The sequence below is a fragment of the Camelus ferus genome, chromosome 4 (genome assembly GCF_009834535.1).
Source record: "Camelus ferus isolate YT-003-E chromosome 4, BCGSAC_Cfer_1.0, whole genome shotgun sequence".
In the NCBI taxonomy this organism is placed as follows: domain Eukaryota; kingdom Metazoa; phylum Chordata; class Mammalia; order Artiodactyla; family Camelidae; genus Camelus; species Camelus ferus.
Window position 1 is genome coordinate 10557892 of NC_045699.1, and position 21829 is coordinate 10579720.

At 51.6% G+C, this 21829-nt stretch overlaps 1 protein-coding gene and 1 long non-coding RNA gene across 4 annotated transcripts; one reads left to right on the forward strand and one right to left on the reverse strand.

Moving 5' to 3' along the window:
• Positions 1-610: 610 nt before the first annotated feature.
• Positions 611-17177, reverse strand: LOC116663059. Its single transcript, XR_004319112.1, has 3 exons — positions 17027-17177; positions 5244-5248; positions 611-621 (listed from the first exon to the last, which is right to left on the reverse strand). It is a non-coding gene; the product is annotated as an uncharacterized LOC116663059 (long non-coding RNA).
• AQP7 (aquaporin 7) lies at positions 4903-20399 on the forward strand. 3 transcript variants are annotated; one of them, XM_006182738.3, is made up of 8 exons: positions 4904-5079; positions 6184-6234; positions 10144-10261; positions 16523-16646; positions 17058-17195; positions 17403-17521; positions 17730-17947; positions 18316-20399. In XM_006182738.3, the coding sequence occupies exons 2-8, from the start codon at positions 6209-6211 to the stop codon at positions 18596-18598; spliced, it is 1026 nt and encodes a 341-aa protein (XP_006182800.1). In that variant the 5' UTR covers positions 4904-5079; positions 6184-6208; the 3' UTR covers positions 18599-20399. The 3 variants fall into 3 exon arrangements, with proteins under 3 accessions (XP_014413107.1, XP_006182800.1, XP_014413106.1); XM_014557620.2 differs by lacking the exon at positions 6184-6234; XM_014557621.2 differs by lacking the exons at positions 6184-6234; positions 10144-10261 and having other exon boundaries at positions 4903-5079.
• The last annotated feature ends 1430 nt before the right edge of the window (positions 20400-21829 follow it).

Genomic DNA, 21829 nt, shown 5'->3' on the forward strand with positions numbered 1-21829 from the left:
AGGGAGACTGCCCCACTTGGGGAACCCTCAGTATGAGTGGGGAGACAAGGTAGTCACATCACACCAGGGTTGCCGGGACTTCTGGGCCTACCTCCTTTTTCAGGCTGAGCAGGAGAATGAAGAGGGAGTAGTTTGCCCAGGGGTTGCTGAGATGGGCTCCTTGCCCACTCCAAGCCCCCTGTTCCAGGCCCATAGCCCCTGACCAGATCAGATAGGGCACGTTCCTGCAATGAGATGCCCGCTGGCAGAGACCATGCTGACGCAGGCAGGAAAATATTAACCCAGAGGAATGGGCGCATGCTCAAGTGTGCACGACTCTGTGTGTGTGTGTGTGTGTGTGTGTGGGGGTGGGTGGGTGTGTGTGTGAGAGAGAGAGAGAGAGCCCACAGAGAGGTGTTCACATCTAAGATCAGATACAGACACATACATACATACACACCTACTTGTTCACACATATACATGTTCACATACAAACATATACAGAGACACAAATGCTTCTCGCACATGCAAATTTCCTCAGTATCATCTCTCAGCTTCTTTCAATGAGACACCCCCTCCTCCAGGAAGCCCGCCCTCACAGCTCTAGTTCATACTAATAAGTGACAGGCCTGAGTTCTACACCTCATGCCAAAGGAGACAGCCTGATGAAGGCTTTAGAGTGGAGCAGGCCTGGGTTTGAGTTCTGTTTCCCTGACTTACAGGATGTCTGCCCTTGGGCAAGGGGCTGTGCCCCCCTGACCCTGTCGGCCTTAGTCTCTGACCACTCTTTCCTGGAGGCCCATGTGTGACTCTGAAGAGGAAGGTTGAGAGTCTGGGGGAGGGTCAGGGATAAAGACCATCCCGGGTCCTGCCTGTGCCCCTACCCTTCCCCAGCCCAGCCGTGTGGCCCCCAGTTCTTCTAGTCTGGGTACCTGGCCTCCTGGGGAAGATCTGGAGGTTCTAGTTTTGAGTGATCTTAGGCAAATTGCTACCTTGCTCTGATTCTCAGTTCCCCTACCTGAATAATGAGTTGGAAAGGGGACACTTACCTGGGTGAGACTTACGGGTCTTTTTTTTTTTTGAGCCATCTGAGAATCTTCAAGGTGTCAGATGATCTCGGAGGGACTAGGATTCCTCTAGGGACCAGCACTCCTCTCCCACCCCATCCCTGCTTCTTCAGCCAGAGCAGCTCACTTCTGACTGATACCACCAGCTCCTGAGATATACAAAGGACTCTGTGTCTCAGAAGGGTCTGGAAAACCCCAAGCGGAAAACAATTTGATTGAAAGCACTTTACACGATAAATAGATTAATCAAATGGCATGTTCACTGAAACAAATAGCTGAAATGATTCATTTTTTACACACATCAATACTTGGAGAGCATTTGGGAATTTTTAGTATCTTTGGGCATTTTCCTTTCTTCATTCTGATTTTTTAAAATTTCTATTTGCATTTTCATTCCTAAGGTTTCAGCCAATTGTGTGTGTCACATGCTATTCATAATAGAGAAGAGTTGGATACATTTAAAATTGGAGACAGTTCTGTGCTGCAGACACATATATGATGTGGATGTGGACCTATTGGCATGGAAAGGTATTCTTAATGTTTGAGTGGAAAAAAGTACTTTACAAAACTTTATAGAGGTTTCGTTCTGTTTATTGTTGACAAAGTGGGAGGAGATGTGTATAGGTGTATACATAAAAAAAGGATAAGAAAGAAACCTACCAAAATGCTTGCAGTTGTTCTTTTGGCTTATTTTAGGTAATAAGTGAATAAAAGAAAAGGATCTGAGATTTTTCATTTGTTTCCTCTTTTTAAAAAAATTTCCACTCCAACGGTAGACAATTATATCTGCTTGACTTGTTTGGCTATGTGTTTATAAATATTTAAATTTTCAGTTAAGTTGAACATTAATGTCCCAATCACTAGTTCACACTGTAAGATTTTTAGTGTAGTGACTAAGAAACGGGAGGTTGATGAGCATTCGATTATTTCCGACCTTTTACTAGCAAAAGTAGTGTATTGCAGGCAAAATTATAATAAGAAAACTAAACAATTGCTGAAAGAGAAACTAAACACCTAAAGACACATCAAAGTTTGCAAAAATTGCTCTGTAGCACACCAGTATTACCAATTCATTTTCAACTGATGTATCATTTCAACCAAATTAGTTTTTGACTTAATGGTCAGCAGCTGCTTTCATAAATCTTTTCCTGGACCCTGTCTGGATGCCGAAAAGAAGGTGAGAGGACTGCATATCCTCCAACCCCACTTCACAGATAATGAAACAGAGGCCCGGGGGCAGGAACTGAGCCAGGGTTGTGCAGTGAATCTGATGCCCACCTGGAGCTCAAACCCAGGTAAATGTGCAAGGCATCTGGAGGGTCTTCGAAGAAGCCAGAGCTAGGACACCCATTTAAATTTGAATTTCTGAGAAACAATGGGTAATTTTTTAGTATAGGTATGTCTCACATATTGCAAATATTATTTCTCTGAAATTCAAATTTAACTGAATATCTTGTATTTTATCTGGTGGCCCACTCAGAGCCCACCCTGTGAAGACAGGATTCCAGGTGTTCCCTCTCTGCCCACACCATCCCCATTGGCCCTGGAGATCCCCTCAGGTTCTGTCTAGACCCAACTCTAACCCTGATGCTCAGCCTTGCAGTCCCTTTAGCTGCCTCTCGTCTCTCCACGGTTGAACTTTCTGCCTCCTCAGCCTCCACTTCTTTAGCACTAAGGCCATCCTCCATCCCACCAGCTCACCAAGGCTGGTCTCTCTTCAGCACTCAACTTTGGGGCCACAGCCTCCCTGCGATCCCCGTGGCGTCTTGGCAGCCTGGTGTCTGCGTTTGTATCTCCTTCCCTACCTGCTCTTTCTCAGTCATCCTCCTGTGCCCAGAATTCTGACCCCGCCCCTTGCCCCGCTCCCTTGTGCTTTCTGGCAATCCCATAAATTCCAGTGGTGGATGCCCAGGGGCTGACACCTCCTCCTCATCTTCTCCAGCCCAAGCCCAGGCCCAATTGTGCCCCTGCCTGCTGGAGGCTCTGGGCCCTCAAGGACCCCATTGGCTACTCTGCTCCTCTCTTTGCTTAGAACCCTTCAAGGGCTCCTCAGGCCCTTAAGATAAAGTCTGACCCCATGTCCTGGCAGACAAAGTCCTTCATGGTCTGCCCCCTTTCCAGCCCTCTGCAAACCACTCACAGTTCCCAGAATGCGTTAGATTCTCTCACAATCCCATTGGGCTTCAAATGGCTTAAAATAACCACTACCATACATCCTCCGCTACTCATCTTAGAGGACTCAGCTCCCTTGCCATCTCTTCTGGAAGATCCTTGTCCCCCTCCAGGCTGGCTTAGCTGTTCCTTTATCCCCTCCACCTTATCACGGTGTATCCCCGGTCACCTGCTGTTTATCTGTCTCTCCCATGACACAGACAGGACTATGTCTTCTTCACTTTGGGGTCTCCAGTGCACAGCCCAGTAAATGAGCCCAGGGCTTGATCTCTGACTCCAACATGGATACCAGTTCCCTCCCTCACCAGCCTGACTGCAGCCCAATGCAACTCTGCCCAATCTCTGACCTCATTCAAGAGCCCATCTCCACTTTTAACCCTTACCTCATCCTGACTTCAACAGCACACACAAGAAGGGAATAAAGGCAGGTGTCCCCCACTACTAGGGGTACATTGCTACCTTCCTGAATAGAGGACTCAGCCTCCTGAGCCCTCTTGGAGTCCGTAGAGGGGAGTGAGGGGCCGAACGTCAGCCATGGCCCTGCAGTGGAAGAATTCACTCCTTAAGGATGGTCTCTGACTGGGCAGCCTACCCCTGCCTCTCCCTGCAGAGAGACCTGCTGGGCAAGTAGGGGTGAGGACCTAGGCAATGCAAGTTCCAGACCTGACCCGGCATACTGGCACCCTCTAGAGGACAGTTCTGCTACCAGAGCTGGCTTTGCAACCAAATCCTATACCACCTTCCTACAATGAGGGACTGCCAGGCTCAGAAGCTTCCTGGACCCACTGCCCACCATCCACTACTCCACCTGGCAGCTCTCCTTACAGTCTGCAGACCAGCAACCTCTCTCTCAGCACCAGGTTATGTGCTCAAATGCCAAACTGGCCCATCTCTGGAGGCTCAGCCATGCCCTGGCTCCAGAAGTCCCCTCAGATGGCAGCTGGTCCTGACTCCACCTTGGTCACCCCACCTGCAGCTTTACATTCTGGTCTGGCTTGGCTCCTTCAGAGAGGCCTTGCTTGCTGTTCCCAAGGGAGGCATTTTCCTGAGGGTGGGGCCTAGGTTTCCCCTTCCCCTACTTAGATGGGGGCTTCTAGACGACAAGGCCCAGACTTCTCCCTGACACCAGACTAAGAACTTCCAGAGAACCAGGCTTGGCTTTCTACCTCCTCTCTTAGACTGAGGTTTCCCTGCAAAATGGCTTATGTGTCTTTCCTCTCAGACTGGGAGGCCCCTGAATCCAGGACCTGAGTCTCCACTACCTCCTTCAGGATGGGGGCTTCTTTAGGAATGACTCAGGGTCTCCTCCCCAGCCCCTCCACCTGGCTGTTGATCTCCAGAACTTTCTACCTCCAATGCCCATTCTGTGCAGCTCTCCCTACAGTGATGGCGCTCAGGAGCCTCTGAAGCTTCCCCCGGATCAGAAGCCCCAGGAGGGCTTCCTCTGGCTCTGGGCTGGACACCTGGCTTGGAAGACAGGCCTGTCCTCCGGGACTGTGAGGCCCTGAGCGCCCACTGGGAGCTTCACCTCTGACCTCACAAGGGCTGCCTTAGAGCCCGGTCTCCATGGCGCTGCTGACAGGAGAAGGGATGCTATTTTGGGCAGCGCGTCTGGACTTGGCTCAAGTAACACAGGCCAAACCCCTGCCCCACTGACCTCTCCCCTGGAAGAGCAGAGAAGAGCAGTGCTCAGCCCCCGCGAGGAGGGCTGAGAGGCGGGCTCTAGACTGGGGACACAGGGACAGTGGAGCCCTAGCTGGGGCTGCAGCCGGAGCCTGAGACAGTCATGGAAGGACAAGACCAAGACCTGCTATAACTGAGAAGCCCCCAAGGCAAAAGGACGCTGGGAAACACAAGCAGAGTGAGTCAGGCTTCAGGCAGGGCTGGGATGGGGGCCTTCCCTGGAGACCATTCGGGGAGGAGGTGACTGTGGGACTATCTGGGGAAGGAACTGTAGCTGGGAGTTGAAGGCCTAAATGTCCGTTTTGTTTAATCTTGAGCTCTTACGTTGTATGAGCATGTCACTCTTTCTCTCTGGGCTTCAGTTTCCTTATCTGTAAGTTGACTGTTGGGAGGACTAGCGGTGGAGCAGAGATTGGGAGGATGTGTGGGCTAGGCTGTCAGCAGAGCCTGGGGGTGGGATGAGGAGCAGGTAGATACCAGTAAAAATGGAGCAAAGCAGAAGGGATTCAGATCAGAGAGACAGGTCAATTGCTGGCTTTACTTGAGTGCTGTCTTCCCCCTGGAGTCCCCCTCCTGAGAGGCTGGGGCTGGGGCCAGAGGGTTTCTGCAGTCAGAGCCAGGGATGTGGACTTGTGCTGCAGTTAGAGGGAAGGGGCTAGAGAACAAGGGGGACAAGCAGGATGGGGAAACCCCAGGGTTACCTCTGTGTTGTCATTTATGAGGAAAACAGGAACACAAGGGGGAATTTTCAGGAAAGGTGAGAGGGTAGACTTTGTTCTCAGGTGGGTGTGTGGACTAAATGAATTTTCAGGACCTCATTGTGTGTGTGTGTGTGCGCGTGCACTCATGTGTGTGCAAGGAGAAGGTGGAAGAAGCCCTGGAAAGTCAGTTTAAGTCAGCAGCAAGAGAGCTTGAGGTTAGACTAAAGCTAATAATACTGCATGGGTGAGGATGGAGCTGCTGAGGGGAGGGTGTGGGCTTCTCCACTGTCCAAAGCTGGGCTGCAAACTTGGGAAGATCAGGAGGACCTCTGCAGGGCCCACTCCAAGGGCCAGGGGTCCCGAGGCCAGCGTGGGTAGAGGGTGGGGCTCCAGGGCCTCTCCCCATTGGCTGAAGCACATCCACCCCTCTCTCTCCCTTCCTGCCAGCTCGGCTGGGTTGAGGGGTTGCCACTGGAGGGAGCTATCTCTCTGGCTTCTCCCCTGGGGGGCTGAGGTCTGAGGAGAATGAGGGGCCAAGTTCTGTGCCCCACAGACATAGTGACCTCTCTTTGGCTTCACAGCACCTAAAAATCTCAAAGACAGAATATGACTCACACAGAGAGGAAGAGGCGGTAAGCACCCTACCCATTCCCCTACCATAACCTCTCGTCCCCCAGTGCATCCCCCAGTGCCCTCCCTGCTCCACTCTCAGCCTCTCCCTCATGGCAGCTGATCTGCCCAGACCCCCTCCTTCCCACTCACCACCAGCCCATGGGGCCCAGAAGAAAGGCTTCTCCTACCTGCTCCCATAGCCAAGCATGGGCTGGGCCCTTGGGTGAGGGGAGGCTCAGACTGAACTGCTCAACTTAATTCAACTCACTACCTCTCACCCTCTCAGGCTCAGGTCTCTTTGGGGTGAAATCAAAGCCAAAGCCCTTGCAATGGCCAAGGCCCTGCGTTCCTAGAGCCTGTTTCCTCTCTGACCTTTGCCCACCCGACCCTACTCTCCTTATTCCAGTCACAGTGACCTCCATTCCTTTGCTTTAAACATGCTCAGAGTCCTTCAGTGACCATTCCCTCTGCGTAAAATGTTCTTCCCGCAGTTATCCACACGGCTCATTCTTTCACCTCCTTTCTGTCTTTGCTCAAATGCCACCTTCTCAATGAGGCTTACCCTGATTGCCCTATTCAAAATCACTCCCCACCTCTCTTTTCCTTAGTCTGTCTTTCCCCATAGGATGTACTACTTTCTAACATACAAACGTCCGTACTTACATTTCATCACTGCCTGTCAGCTCCACGTGAGCAGGGATGTTTGTCTGCTTGTGCACTCGTGGATACAGAAAATGAATGGGTCCCTTTCTGTGCTGATGACACTGCTGTCTCTGCCCAGGACTCTCTCCTGGGCTTAGACCTGGTTTCCAAAGACCCACTGGTGTCCCACAGGCAGCTGAGGCCCAATTGAAAACAGCTTTCTCCACCCCTCCAAGCCCACTCCTTCTCCTGTGGTCTTAGCTCAGTCAAGGACCCTTTTCTCCATTGCTGCTCAAGCCAGAAGTCAAGTCCTTGTCCTTGGTACTTCTGTCCCCTGTGCCTCACATCAAGTCCCCAGTCTCCTAAAATACCTAAGATGTGCTCACTCCCACCATTCTTTCTACCACCACCCTACTCTCTCACAGCCACTTTAGGCCACCACCTGCCCATTCTTCAAATGTCTCTGCAGGCCTCACCTCCCACCCCAGGGCTTCTTGCCTCTGATGGTGTTGCCATTAGCCACTTCTTCCACTAGATGAAGCGAACCAAGGGTGGGCTTTACTTTGTATCCCTTGTGCCTGAGTCATAAGTAGATGCTCAACAAATGTTGAATGGATAAATTCTGGTTAGTAGGTTAAATGGTTGGCCTGACGTTAGTTGGATAGTTTATAGCTGGTTGGCTGATCAGAAAATTAAATGAGCTGGTTAATAGGAGAGTCAGTGAGTTGGCTAAGTGGCTAGGTTGATTAGCTGAAGGGTTGGTTGGGGAGTTGTTAGCTATTTAGTTCCGTGGTTAGCAGATATTACTTAGGTAATTATCTGGTTGGCTGTTAGTTTCTTGGTTTGTAGGCTAGTTTTATTAGATGCCCTTTTATCACTCTATACCCTTCCTCGAGCTCTCTCATCTACGCCGATGGGTCAGATGACCATCTATGATTCGGTGACCTCCAGATGTGTATCTCTAAACAAGACCACGTGATCAGTAGCCTCCTTACTGGTCACCACCACCTAACTGTCTACTGGGCTCCTCAAACTCCCCACACCCGGAAGGGGACTCCTCACCCTCCTGCCTAATGTAGCTCATTCTGCTGTTCCAGCCAGAGCCTGGGGTCACCCCTGACTCTTCCCTCTCCACTTTCCTCTCTAATAAAACACCATGACTGTCCGTTTGACTGTCTTCCTCTAGTCACCTCCACTGCAACTTCTTGTCTCAAGCTGCCATCACCTCTCAGCCTGTCCATGGTGACGCTTCCTGATGGCTCACCATGCTTCCACTCCTCTCACTCCAGCCTCCATAGAGGAGGAAGTGCTCCTGCTTAAATCCTCCACCCTGTGACCCTCTGGGTCAAGGTTAGACTTCCTAATGTGGGTCATGAGGCCGTCTGCATCTCTTGTACCACTTTCCCTCCTCTCTCTGCATCCTTGCAGGATTCCTCTACACATCATTGTCTTAGCTGCAAGCCTTTGTCCAAGCCGTTCCAATGCTCAGAGCTTTCCGTGGCCTCCCGTGATGCTCCTTCATCTGGCCAGCCTTCTATTCTCGATCTAAATTTCCCTCCCTCTGGAAGAATCTCCTACTCTCTCCTCTGGGTCATTTGCTGCCCCCCTGCAATCCTCACACTTATAAGTAATTGCTTAGTTAATCGTTTTTCTTCCTAAGAGCAGGGATCACGCCAGTGGTCTTTACTACAGTGCCTGAGCAGAGTAGGCATAGGAGGCATTCAATAAATCCTTGGTTCATTGACTCCTTGGTGGTTATTTGTCACTTACTTACTGTGTCCTGCCTGCTGCGTAGTGAGGAGGAAGGGGTCAGGGTTCCACAGCTCTCTGGGTGTCTTTGACTTCCTGCTTTGTCCACCTTTCCTCTGCCTCTGTGGTACCTTCCCAGGACTGTTCTTAGATCCCTGCCTACCTCAGGCTCTACTTCAGGGCTGAGGAGGCCAGTCATAGGGGAAAGGTGACCCTTATATGATGCTACATGGGAGCTGCTGCTGGCTGGGAGCCAGAGGACTGTCCAGGCAACTCTACATCCCCCTTCATATGCTCAGCCCTAGGTTTGTTCCTCTGAAGTCAGGACAGAGCGAGGACAAGGGTGGGTGAGAAATGAACATGAGGTCTCAGCCAGAAAAGTGGAAGGTGTTTTATCCATGCCTGGTTTACATTTCTTACTCCCTCTGCTTACTCTTTGCTGCTATGAGGCTGGGAAAGTCAGGAAGACTGAGCAGGGTGAGGTAGCTGAGGGACACTCAGCATGGAACATGGGGGAGAGTCAGCAGTCTGACAAGCACTAAGGCTGCTTTTAGATGTATCTGCACCCTTCCTCCTCCTCTTTAGCCTGCAGACCCCACCTCCTTCCCCAAACTTGAGCCCCATCTCCCCAACTCCCAACAGAAGATAGAGCTTCTAACTTTTTCATCTATCCATCCAGTCATGCACTTATGAAACAAACATTTATCGAGCATCTACCACGTGTCAGGCACTGTGGGAAGTTCTGGGGATCTAGTGAAGAGTAAGCCAGATGAACCCTCAGTTTTCATTCATTCGACAATGTATATAGCACATCTGCTACGTGCCCGGAACTGTGCTAAGCACTGAGGATACACTAGGGAGTTGGACCCAGTTCTTCCTTTCCATCCTTCCTCCTCATTATTCATTCATTCGTTTGTTCATGCATTCACTCACTCACAAACACCCATTTGTGTTGACCTGGCTGCAGAACCTGGTGTACTTTGCTGACCCTGTCATCTCTGGCAGAACCTGGTATGTTTCAAGCCTTGGTGCTGTTTATAGAGCCCAGGAGCAGACTTTGCCACACCCTGTTGTTTGCAGAGCCTTGCTATTGCCAGGTCCTGCCTGATGCCTTGCCTGTGTCCTCAGAGCTCTGGCTCCTGCAGACAGGCAGGCAGACAGACAACTGAGCTCCACTCTCCTGCCTGCTCTCTCCCACCTGCTTCTCCTGAGCCTTACTGGCACCACAGATGGTGCTTATTGGCTCCGCAGTTGCCCCCCTCTGCAAACTGGCCTCATTGGTGTGCCCTTCCTACTGGTCCAGTCCCCACCAGCAGGAAGAAGGGGCATGGCCTGGCCGTCTACCCCCAGTCCCTCTCCACATCCCTGTGGCTCTCACGTGTCTCTGACTGCAGCAGTACCAGCTGCCCTGGGCAAGAAGAGGTGCGTGTGGAGAGGCCACTGGGTTACCCATTAACTCAGCTATGAGTTGAAGGGCTGATGGACAGTCAGTGTGCTTGAGTCTCATTTCTGCCCATGGGCTTGGGCTGCTGCTTCAGGTCTACCCGCAACTCCAGGATGGTCACTCCACCCACGATAAGAAGGATGCAAGAAATAATGCAGAATGAGATGGTGCGAGAGTTCCTAGCCGAGTTCACGAGCACGTTTGTCATGATGGTGAGTGGGTGGGTGGTACAGGGTGGGTGGGCTCTGAGGAAGGGGCCTCAGGAAGGCACGGCTCAGGAAGGGCAATCTGGGCAAAGCTGGAGGGAAGGGAACCAATTAAGAGGCTGTTGCAATGACCTAGGGTAGAGAGAGTGGTGACTGATCCAGGGGTGGAGAAGAAAGCACACGTTTGAGGGAGTGGTAGAAGATGGAACCAAGGAGACCTGTGAGCAGCAGATGTGGAGTGAGCACTGATGGGGCCATTTCAGAGGCTGCAGCCCAGCACAAGGCAAGGGGAGGTCAGTTTGGATGGGATCAGCTGAGGCGCTGGAGAGAAATCTCAGGGGGGTTGGCTATAGAGGCCTGGAACTCAAGAGAGTGACTTAGGTTGGAAGTAAAGAGTTCGAGTTCATCAGGATATGAATGGCAGTTATCAAAATTGCCCAATGAGAATGCATAGAAGGAGAAAAAGAGTAAGTTGAGGACAGGGCCTGAGGTATGAAGAGGAATACACAAAGGGACCTGAGAAGGAGTGGCCAGGGCGGTGGGAGGAGAAGGTGGGGGGAGAGCAGGTGACAGAAGTGGGGCGTCCACAAGGAGGGAGTGGTTAGCAGTGTGGGGAGCTGTAGACAGGCCAGAGAAGGTGAGCATGGATATCTTTTTATAGGTTTTGGCAACATGGAGGTTACTGGGGACCTCGGCAAGGGCTCTTTTAGTGGGTGATGAGACAAACCAGATGTGAGTGGGATGTGAGATTTCTTGGAAACTGCTTCTCCCTCCACCTGTTTCAGCCCTGCCACCTACCCAGCCAGCCTCTGCCCTTTACCTGTGGCCATGCTTGTCTGCACCTTATGAAGGCCCAGGTCCATGAAAAGAAGGGCCAGCCTCTGGGAAGGGAGGAAAAGGTGGTCAGGAGCACGCCAGACGCAGTGGGGGTGAGATAGGTTGAGTGCGCCTGAGCGTGTGTGCATGTGTCTGTGCATCGAGCCAGTGTAGGAGACAATGGGATCCACGGAGCCCAGGGGACTCTGGACACTTGGGTTATTACCCTGATCAATCCTGCCCCTGAGTCACCAGCTGGCCTTGGGCAGAGCTCTCTGTGGCTCAGAGCCTGTTTTCTCAGATATTATTAAGTGTGTTGAATTCGGGCCTTCATGGGCTTTGGAGCTGGTTTCAGTTCTGGCTCTGCTTTCTTGTAGCTGTATGATCTTTCACAAATATCTTAACTGTTCAGAACTGTTCAGCTTCCTCAGTGGGAAATGAGACACTAACATCAAACTGGCTGACTTGTGTGAAGAAGGCCAAGAGCCCGAGACCCAGCACAAGTGTAGGACATACGTGTTGGTCGCTTGTCGATATGACAAGTGCTCTCAGTTGTTCTCCCCTCCCTGCCTCTCACCATCTCCTCATCCCCCGTTACCTCCCCTCCTGAGCTTTGACGACAGCACCTGGATCCTGTCTCGCCTTAATCCGGAGTAAAGTAATTCATTTATGACAAGACATTCCAGCCCCGTGAGGGCTGTTAGACCTTGGAACTGTGAAGGCAGGAGGGTGCCTCCTCGGAGAGTTCTTAGGAAAAGCAGGCACCGCCCATGTGCATTCATGCCTGCCCACTGCCCACGTTCACATTTCTCTTCTTTTTATTGAGATTATTATTGAGTACCTACTGCATACCAGGCACTATAATGCTAAGCCCTTAAGGGCAGCATCTTCCCAAATCTTCACAACAGCCCTGTGAAGAAGGTACTATTATTCTCCCCATTTCACAGATGAGGAGACTGAGGCTCCATGAGACAAAGTCACTTGCCCAAGGTCACATTTCAAGTTAAGATGAAATCCAGTCCTGTCTATATTAAAGTCTTGACACTTCATCTCTATGCTCTGTCCCTTAGCTTAGCTGTGGGTTTCTAACTCTCCCCCAGCTGAGGTAAGACTCTCACTTCCAGGCTTTGGGCAGTTCAAGACCACTCTTCAGGACTCGGTTTCCCTTGAGAGCACAAACACTTGCCATTCAGAGAACTGAAGGGAAGTAACACGTGTAAAAGAACTTTGTGAGGTTTAAAGTCACACAGGACATTGTGTTGTTGTTATTTTTAGGTGTCAGGCCTGTGCCAAGAAGTGGGGTTTTTTTCAGCCGATAGGAAGCTCAGTGAGTCATCAGGGTGACGGCTTCATCAGAAAAGCTAATGTGACCTTGGGCCTCATTTATTGTAGTCACGATGAGGGAAACAGACTGTTCCACTCGGTTCCACTCCAGGGGTGTCGTCCTCCAGGCTGGGCCTATGGCTAATGGAGGGATCTGGACACGTTGGACCACATTCACTGACCAGAGAAGGGAGGAACTGGGCCACCAGGGCCCTGGAAAACCTGCTGTAGTTGTGAGTTATAGGGCAGGGGTTGCAAATTCACAAGCTGTTGGGGCCAGAGTCACCTCAGAGTGGTGGGGACTGTGGATCCCTGCAGAGTGCCGACCTGGGCAAGGACGTGGCTGCCACTACTCTGGCTGACTGTTGCCATGCACTGCGGAACACAGGCCAGTGTTGTCAGAGCTCCTGATTTTGCAAGAGAAGCTGAAACTTCCACGCGTCGAAACCAAGTTATCCAAACAAAACGTGTGCTGGATGGATTAGGTCCAGGGACTGCCAGTTGGCAACCGTGACACAGGAGATCATGTGGGGTTTATTCATTCACTATTTTTAGTAAGTGGTTTTGAGCTCCTATGTGGACACAGGGACCCTTGGTCTTCAGACCCTCCATGCCTGCTCCAGTCCTTGCACCTCCTGATCCCCTCAAGACTGTCAGTCTGGCTGGGTCCCACTCGCCACCCTCATGCCCCAGCTGCTCCTGTCCTCCTGCCTAATCGTACCCTTGGTCCTAAGCTGGCCCACATCTGGGATCCCTGGCCCTGTCCTGGGGCTCCTGCAGGACCCAGTGGGCCCTGCTCAGCTGCCTCTCCCCTACCCTCTCCAGGCTATTTCACTTTTTCTCAGACTTCTCCAAAGCTGCTCTGTACTCTGCTTGCCACTTTTTTTTTAAATCAGCAAACGGCTTGGTCTCCAGCCTGACAGAATCATCAGGCGGGTTTCCTGTGTCCGGCTCCTCACCCACCAGACCTCACCTCTCTGCGAATCCACATATGTCCCCCTTGGCTCTTGTGGGGCCCCTCCCTCATGCAGGACCTTCCACGCTTGCGCCTGTGCCCCCACCTCCCCAGCTACTCAGGCTCTTTGCTCGTCCTTTTCTTTCTCCTTTATCTTCATCGCCTCCCTCTCTCAATCTTAACACCTTCAAGTCTCTCTCCCTAAACCAGCAGAACATAGAACATTCCTCCCTGTACCTCATGAGTCTCCCTTCATTTGTCACACTTTCTCTCCCTCCCTTCTCAGGCAGGTTCTCAAAGAGATGTCTGTACTGGTCCCTTCAACTCTTCCTCATCACCTACTCACCTCACACTCCCTGGGACCTGGCTTCTGTCCCCATGGCCTGATGATGCAGTGCTCACCACGCTACTAGGGGGGTTTCTAGGCCTTCATGCTGGACCCAGAGGCTGCACGTGACCGTGTGGGCTACACCCTTCTTGGGAAACTGCTTCTCCCTGGCGTCCAGGGTATATTCTCTCTTTGTTCTTCCATTTCAACAGCTGCTCCAGCTGGGGTTTCTAATGCTCGCCCATAAGGGCTCATGTGCGGCCCTAGGTTCAGCCCTCAGCTGCCTACTCACCTTGCGCCCTCTCCAGGGGTCTTCATCCTCCCCAGTGGCTTCAACTGTAGCCCTTGTGTCCACAATTCTTTAGGTTTTCGTTTTTCAAAAACTCTAGAACTGTTGTTCAAAGGAAATACAATATGAGCCACATATATATAATTTAAAATTTTCTAGCAGTCACATTAAAAAGGTAAAAAGTGACAGGTGGTATTAATTTTAATAGTTATTATATTTAAACCCATATATCTAAAATAGTACCAGTTTAACATGTAATCAGTATAAAACTATTAAATCTTCTACATTCTCCTTTTCCTAGTAAGTCTTTAAAACCTTACACTTACAGTAGATCTCAATTCAAACTAGCCACATTTTAAATATATAATACCCACATGTGGCTTGTGGCCATCATATTAGATGACACAGATCTAGACTGATTTCCAGCAGTCTGAACATCTAGAGGTCCCTCAAAGAGAACACATCCAAAACACATAGACCTTTCAGAGGAGGTGCCATCTGAGCATTGCCTTAGAGTAGACTATCAATTTTTTCAGGATCTGGGTCAGGTATTCCAGATGGAGGGAATGGCATATGCAAAAGCACAGAGGCAGGAGAAAGCGAGGCAGGCAGGGAACACTGTGGTTGTTTGGTCTGAGACTGTCTGGTATAGGTGACTGCCTAGATTCAAAAACTGGCTTACTGTGTGCAGGATGTGAACTTTGGACAAGCCACTCAACTTCTCTGAGCCTCAGGATCCCATCTACTAAATGGGGAGAATCATAGTACCTAGTGCACAAGTTGGTATAAGGGTTAAAGGAGGTGATAGAACTTGCTTACCTGTACCTGACACATACTAAGTGCTCAATAAATGCTTATCATTATTTAGTGGTAATACTATTGCTGGACATAGAGAACACTGGAGCAGATAGGAAACTGAGAGGTAGAAAGCACGAAATTATAAAGGGTCTTAAAGTGGTGGCCTACTGAGTTGGGACTTTATCCCAGAAGTGGAAGGGAGCCAGTGAATTTCTGAACAAAAGGCAGACATGATCAGATTTTTGTGTTAGGTCACTCTGGCTGCAAGGAGGAGACTGGGTAAGATCTGGGGAGAATGTAAGCAGAGCTGATTGGGTGTGGAGGAGGAGGGAGAGGACATCTAAGCTTCCGGCTTGGCCAAACGGGATGGGGAACATGGGATGAGGATCACATTATCTGAGAGATGGTGAGCTTTCAACATAGAGCCTGGGATGCCTGGGGAACACGGAGACTTCCAGTGGGTATTTGGAAATAGGAATCTGGCCCCCAGGTGGAGGTTTTGGGAATTAGTGCATCAGGTATATTTGAAGTCATAGCCCTGGTAAGAAAACCCAGGAATAGTGACAGGAGTGAGATGTGAAAGGGGCTAGGGGTGGAACCCTGGGATCATCTGTGTTTATGAGGCAGATAAAGGAAGAAGAACGTGGGAAGGAACTGTGGAGAGGGGGAGGCTACAGAGGACACCAGGAGAGAGAGATGTCATGGAGGCCAAAGAGAAGGGACTTTCCTGAAGCACAGAGTGGTTAGGAGGGTGAAAGTCAGCAAAGTCAAGTGAGATGATGTCTGAAGGGACCTCAGGGAATCAGAGAGCTTGGGTGTCCATGACAGGTGGAAGCAGAAGCCAGGCTAAGAAGGGAGGGCAAGGGAAGGGATAAGGGAGCCAGCCAGCGGGTCCTTCCCAGAGACTGACTGACATTGGGAGGGGGCATCCAGGAGTCCACAGCTGGACAGGGAGCCCAGGCTAAGGCGGGAAGCTTTACTTTTAGGAAGGAAGAGACTTGAGTCTATGGGAGCCAGTCAAGGGGAGGGTAGAAGATGCAGGCAAGAGGCAGGCCTCTGCAGAAGGAGAAAGAGGCGGGCGCAGGAGCCAGAGCTGAAGGGGAAGGCAGATTTAGATGCAGGTGGGTGTTGGTGGCTGGGGGAGGTTGAGTGAGGGCCTCCTGTCAGGCCTCTAAGCTTCCTGTGAAGAGGATCAGTGAGAGGGGTCATCTGAGGAGGTCCAGCAGTTAGGGAGGGGCAAGAGCTAGGCGTTCAGGAGTGACACTGAAGGGCAGTGGAATTGTTGCTGAGGACAGAAGTAGAACCCCTCTGGCTTCCAGAGCTGATGTGGCAGGGTGGGGGTGGGGGTGCTGGCAGTGAGGGTTGAGGGGTCATGGCCAAGTCCAGACATGAGGTTTGGAGATCCCTTGAAGAAACTTCCTTCAGGCTAGGCTGAAGTGTGAGATGCTCTGAGGAGTTCAACCCACACCAGCCCTGCCCTCCTGGAAGCCCTGCCTCCTCCTGGAACTTCAGGTGGGCTTGGGGCCCAGGGGCCTGATGTGTCCATAAGAGCCCTGAGAGCCATAAGGCCTTGGCAGGGGCCAGGGGAGAGGTCATGAGGAGGGAAGTCTCTGGAGGAGGAGAGCATGGCAGATGGTCTCCAAGGGCAGTGCTGGGGAGGCCGAGTGCATGAGGGTGCAGAGCCCCAGCTGAGCTCCAAGCCTGCCTCTAGGGTTGGGGTTTCTGGGTGGGCAGCCCCTCAGAGGCCCTCTCTCACAGGTGTTTGGTCTTGGTGCCGTGGCCCACATGGTTCTAGGAGATAAAATGGGGAGCTACCTCGGTGTCAACTTGGGTTTTGGCTTCGGAGTCACCATGGGAATGCATTTGGCAGGGAACATCTCTGGTGAGTGGGCCAGGCCCCGCCTGACAGGCAAGGCCAGTGTTCCCTTTGGGTTCCTCCTGCCCCCTCAGCCAGCCCCTTCTCCCAGACAACTGACACTTTGCCCTCAGAGGTCACCTGGAGGGAGAACACCCTGAGCCCCCTTCCTCTGCCCAGATGCTTCACGAGCTTCTTTGACTCACGATTTTTACCAGCTGGGTCAACTTGGGGAAGCAATTTAACTTCTCCATCCCTCACTTCCCTTAAGAGTGAAATGGACAATGGTGGTCCCTGCCCCATGGGGTCCTTGTGAGGACTGAGTGAGCAAGTGCACTCCATAAATGCTAGCCATTATTATTACTGTTGTTGCTCTTGTACTACTGATCACTGCTGTCTGTTTCTACCCCGACACGACACGCTTGCCCCTCCCGGCAGGGGCTCACATGAATGCAGCCTTGACCTTCACCAGCTGCGCACTAGGCCGCATGGCCTGGAAGAAGTTTCCCGTGTACGTTCTGGGTCAGTTCCTGGGTTCCTTCCTGGCTGCTGCCACCATCTACCTCCTCTTCTACAGTGAGTGTCCTGCCCTGAGTTGTCCACTCTGGCCTCAGCCTCCTCCCCTGAAACATGGGCAGATCTGACCTCAGTGTCTGAGCCTTGTGAAAACGTTTGGGAGACAAGGGTCTTGGAGGTCCTCCCCACCCTCCATCCTACCACATCTCTGGGACTGTGGTGGGGTTTAGCTGGGGGCAGGTTCACACTCAGTTTGTGTCTCCACAGCCTCCATCATCCAATACTCGGAGGGAAAGCTGGCAGTGACCGGACCTACAGCCACTGCTAACATTTTTGCTACCTACCTTCCTGACCACATGTCGTTGTGGAGGGGCTTCCTGGATGAGGTCAGTGGTCCAGGGTGGGTGACCCTCCTCAAGCTCCACCCCCCAGGAAGGGGCCAGCAGGCAGCCCCTCATGATGGAAAGGACAAGAACTCTGGATGGGGACTGTAGCAAGACATGTCACTGCCAGTGGGTTTGGGCTGGGGGCACTGCTGAGGCCCCGTGGCTTGGCTAGGGGCCCCCGGTGGCTGCCACGATGTCTGCTCCCTAGGTGATAGTGACGGGGATGCTTCAGCTGTGTCTCTCAGCCATCACGGACAAGGGGAACAACCCACCACTGCAAGGGACACAGGCCATAGTGACAGGCATCCTTGTTGTCATCATTGGAGTGTCCATGGGCATGAACTCAGGATATGCCATCAACCCATCCCGGGACCTGCCTCCCCGCTTCTTCACCTACGTTGCTGGCTGGGGCATACAGGTCTTCAGGTACTGCCTTGCCCAGCCCATTCTTGCAAGTTTTCTGTGGGTTCCCTGCATGTGGAGGGGTGGAGCAATCCAGGAGGGTCCTGTAGAGCTCCCAATGGCTTGGGGAGGCAGGAGTGTATCCTGACTTTCTTCCAGACCAGCACTGATGCAGACCCGGCTCCTGGACAGAATGTCACCCCTGCCCCAGACCTGCTCCTGTCCCTGAATCAGGCTGAAACTCACCAGGGCTCAGGCGCAGGGGAAACTTCTGAACTAAGACGAGGGTTACTCTTCTACTCTCAGGCCCTACTCCCTGTCTTGGCCTGAGGTGGATGTAGGTGCCACATTAGGTGTCAGCCCCTAAACAGGCCTCTGCCTCTTGCCTGCAGGGCCAAGGACTGGTGGTGGGTGCCAGTGGTGGCACCACCCCTGGGTGCCTACTTAGGTGCCATCATCTACGCAGTCTTCATTGGCTCCAGCACCCCACGGGAGCCCCAGATACTGGAGAACACCACGTCATATGAAGACCGCAGAACACCTGTGTTGCCCGCGACCATGCCTCAATTACCTGTGACCTCTTCCCTCACCCCCATCTCTGTATCGCCTGACAACAGACCTTCAGTCCAGGCTGCCCCACCCTTAAGAGACTCCATCCACCTAGAGCACCTCTAAGTAAGATTATCTGTGATTCCGTCCCCATCCTAATCCCAATAAAGAAAGCCTTGTCCCACAGTGGCACCCCCGCTTTCTGGGTGCCTCCTGTGGTTGGGCTTCCCTCCCGAATTCCTCCAGGAGCACCAGGGTTACGCGGCAGCCCAAGGCTGGAGCATAGAGCTGAGAGGCCTCCGGCTCCTTCCAGCCCTGGGAGCTGAAGCGCCCCCAGTGGGGGAAAGCCCAAGGTCTGACCTGCGGTCTCCACAGGAATAGGAGATCATAGGATGCTGGACACTGAACGGTGGACTTTCAGGCACAGGGGAGCGAGGGGATGATTTGAGGGAAAGGACACCAGCTCGCTGGTGGGGGTCAGCTCTGGGGATACCTTGAGCCGCCCTGAGATAGGACTCCAGATCCTCCCTCAGTTCTGACCAGTCCTTGGACCAGGAAAGGCAAAGCTCAAGTGTGTAGATCAGAGTTTCTCAACCTTTTTTTCATTACTGCTCCCTTACGGAGCCTTTTATATAGTTTTTCTTAATCACATGGTATTTTAATACCACAGATATACTGTATATCTGTGTATGTACTGTACATATATTTTTGCTTTATACAAAAAAAGTAAGGTTTTTAAAATCTCTCCCTTCCAAAAATCCATTTCTCTCCCTTGGAGGCAAAATCACCCCCACGCTGGAAAATGCCTGATGTAGACTGAAAGGAGGTAAGAGGTTGGCCTCCTCTTCCTTCTTCCTGGGGCCAGAGCTCTCCCACAGTAAGGAATTCCGAGTTAGAAAATCCTTCCAAAAACTGTAGGGACAGGAAATGGCCCCATGAGGCTCAGAGGGACAGATGCAGAGGATGGGTGGAGATGGGGCAGCCAGAGTCCACCAACTCCAGGGCCAGGTGGGAATCATCCTGCTTTCTGGGACTCAGAAGGCAGCATCACCCATGGTTCCTGTCACTGCTTGTGTATTTAGCCTTTCAACAATCATTGAGCACATCCTGTGTGCAGGCCCTGCCAAGACATTGGAGATGCCATAGTGGACAAGGCCAGGTCTCTGCTTTTGAGGAACGCAGCTTGATGGGGACAGGTGATCACGAGGAAGGAGCTAAGTGGTGGAGAGGGGGCTGCCTGTGGGGCTCATGGGTTATTCACAGCCCAGCCTTGGGGCTGAGGCTATGGATGGCTTCCTGGAGGAGGAGACAAAGCAGAATGGGGAGTGGGGGGTTTCCTTTTTGCTGGTTCTGCAACTTACAGTTTGAGGAGACAGAGGGCAGAGGAGGCGGGGACATGGTGAGATGAGATTTAGGAATGCGCACCTGAGCTGCAGTGTTCAGGATGCCGGAAAAGAGGGAAGACTGGGGCCTGCACGGGAGTGTGATGGGAGGCTTCTCTAGGAGAAGCAGCAGGCCAGCTAACAGGTCAGTGCCAGGTGGGCAGAGAGGAGAGAAGGGATTCGCCTATTACCAAGGAGGTAAAACTCGCAGGACCTGGGTTCGGACTGGATGAAGGAGTAGGTGGGGGCGCGGCAGGGGTCAGGGCTGACTTCCAGTTTCTGGCTTGGCCCTGAGGTGCTGGACATGTTACCAGTGAGTGTGGAGTGTGGGAGATAAACTGTTTTGAAGAGGAAAATGATAAGTTATACTGTGGACATGTTGAGTTTGAGTTGCCTATGGGATTTGAGTAAGAGGTGTGTAGTCTTGGGCAAGTAACTCAATTTCTCTGGGCCTCGGTTTTCTCATTTGTAAAATGGGTCTAATAATATTATCTACCATTTATGTTGCTGTTAATATTCAGTGAAATAAAACATGTACAATGCTAGTACTTGGTGCAGAGTAAGTGCTCAATAAACCATCATGCCTTTTATACGTCCTGGCACTCAGAAGAGAGTTGAAGCAGGGATTGGGGAAGTTGTGGTTGTTGTTGATACAGTTGAGGCCGAGGAGTGCTGAAAGGGGGGTCAGTGAGCAGGGTCCTGGGAGCACAGCCAAGAGGCAGCTGTGAGGTGGAGTGGTCTGGCTGACGAGGGACACAAGGTGGGTGGTCAGGGGACACTGGGAACACCTCAAATGTCCATCAACAGGGGAATAGATACTTACACTGCAGTCCAGTCACATATAGCAGAAAATGACACATCAGTGAAAACTAAGGCACAACAGCCACCTGCAACAAAATGGAAAAGCAGTGCAGTGTGACACCAGTTACACCACTGAGAAACAAGCAAAAAGGGATATATTCCTTGGGTGCATTTATGTGATAAAACCACTTTAAAAAACAAAAAGAAGAGACAGTTCCTTCAGGGAGACAGGGATGGCGGATAAGACGGGGAGGAGCACAGGGGTGGTCGTGCAAGCTATTAATAATTTTCTAGTTCTAGAGTTGGGTAAATTTGTGGATTTGTTATATCCTTGTGCTTTTAACATATAACTGATACATATGCATTTGTAGGTATCATGTATTTTAAAGGATGAAGAAGGAATAGCAAGAACAGGTGGTAGGAAGAGTGACAGGTGTGGTGGGGCCTGCTGAGATCACAGGGTTGGGGCTGCAGGGAGGAAGGAGAGACTTGAGTGTGTCTGACATCCCATAGTGGGAGGCTCTGAGGCAGGGAACCAAGCCTGGGAGTAGCTATGGAAGGGCCCACAGCTGGAAGGCCAGCCATCTGCCTCCCCTTGTGACCCTGGACAAGTCTCTTCACCTCTTTCAGCCTCAATGGCCCTGTGGACACAAGGAATATGGCCTTTCTTGTTCCTGGTCTTCCAGAGCAGTATGATCCTAAGGCCTCAGTCACAGGTGGGAGAGGCATACACAGGCCCCAGGATTCTGGTTCCTACCCTCTTCTGCCCCTCACTGACCACTTCAGCCTTCTGGCATCCTCATGTCCCTGGGAGGTGGCTTCAGAGGCAGGACATCCAGAACCCCTGCCTGCTGTCCACTGCTTTGCCACAGACCTGCACTAGGCCCATTGCCCATAACATCCTGCAGATTCTGATTCCAATGTCAGGCTCAGATGAGTCCTGACTGGGTCACAGAGCCTTCAGCCCTTTCGTTCTCTTGGCAGACTTCGGTTGAAAGCCTACAAACGTGCAAGACAGCATTCTAGCACTGAGGATACAGGCACAAATAAGATTAAAAGAAGTCCTTGTTCTCATGGAGTTGATGTTCTCTGCAAAACATGTGTGCTCGAGATACATGCTAAGGAGAAAAGCAGGAAAGCAGGATAGGAAGTGTGTGAGGATGTGAAGACTGGA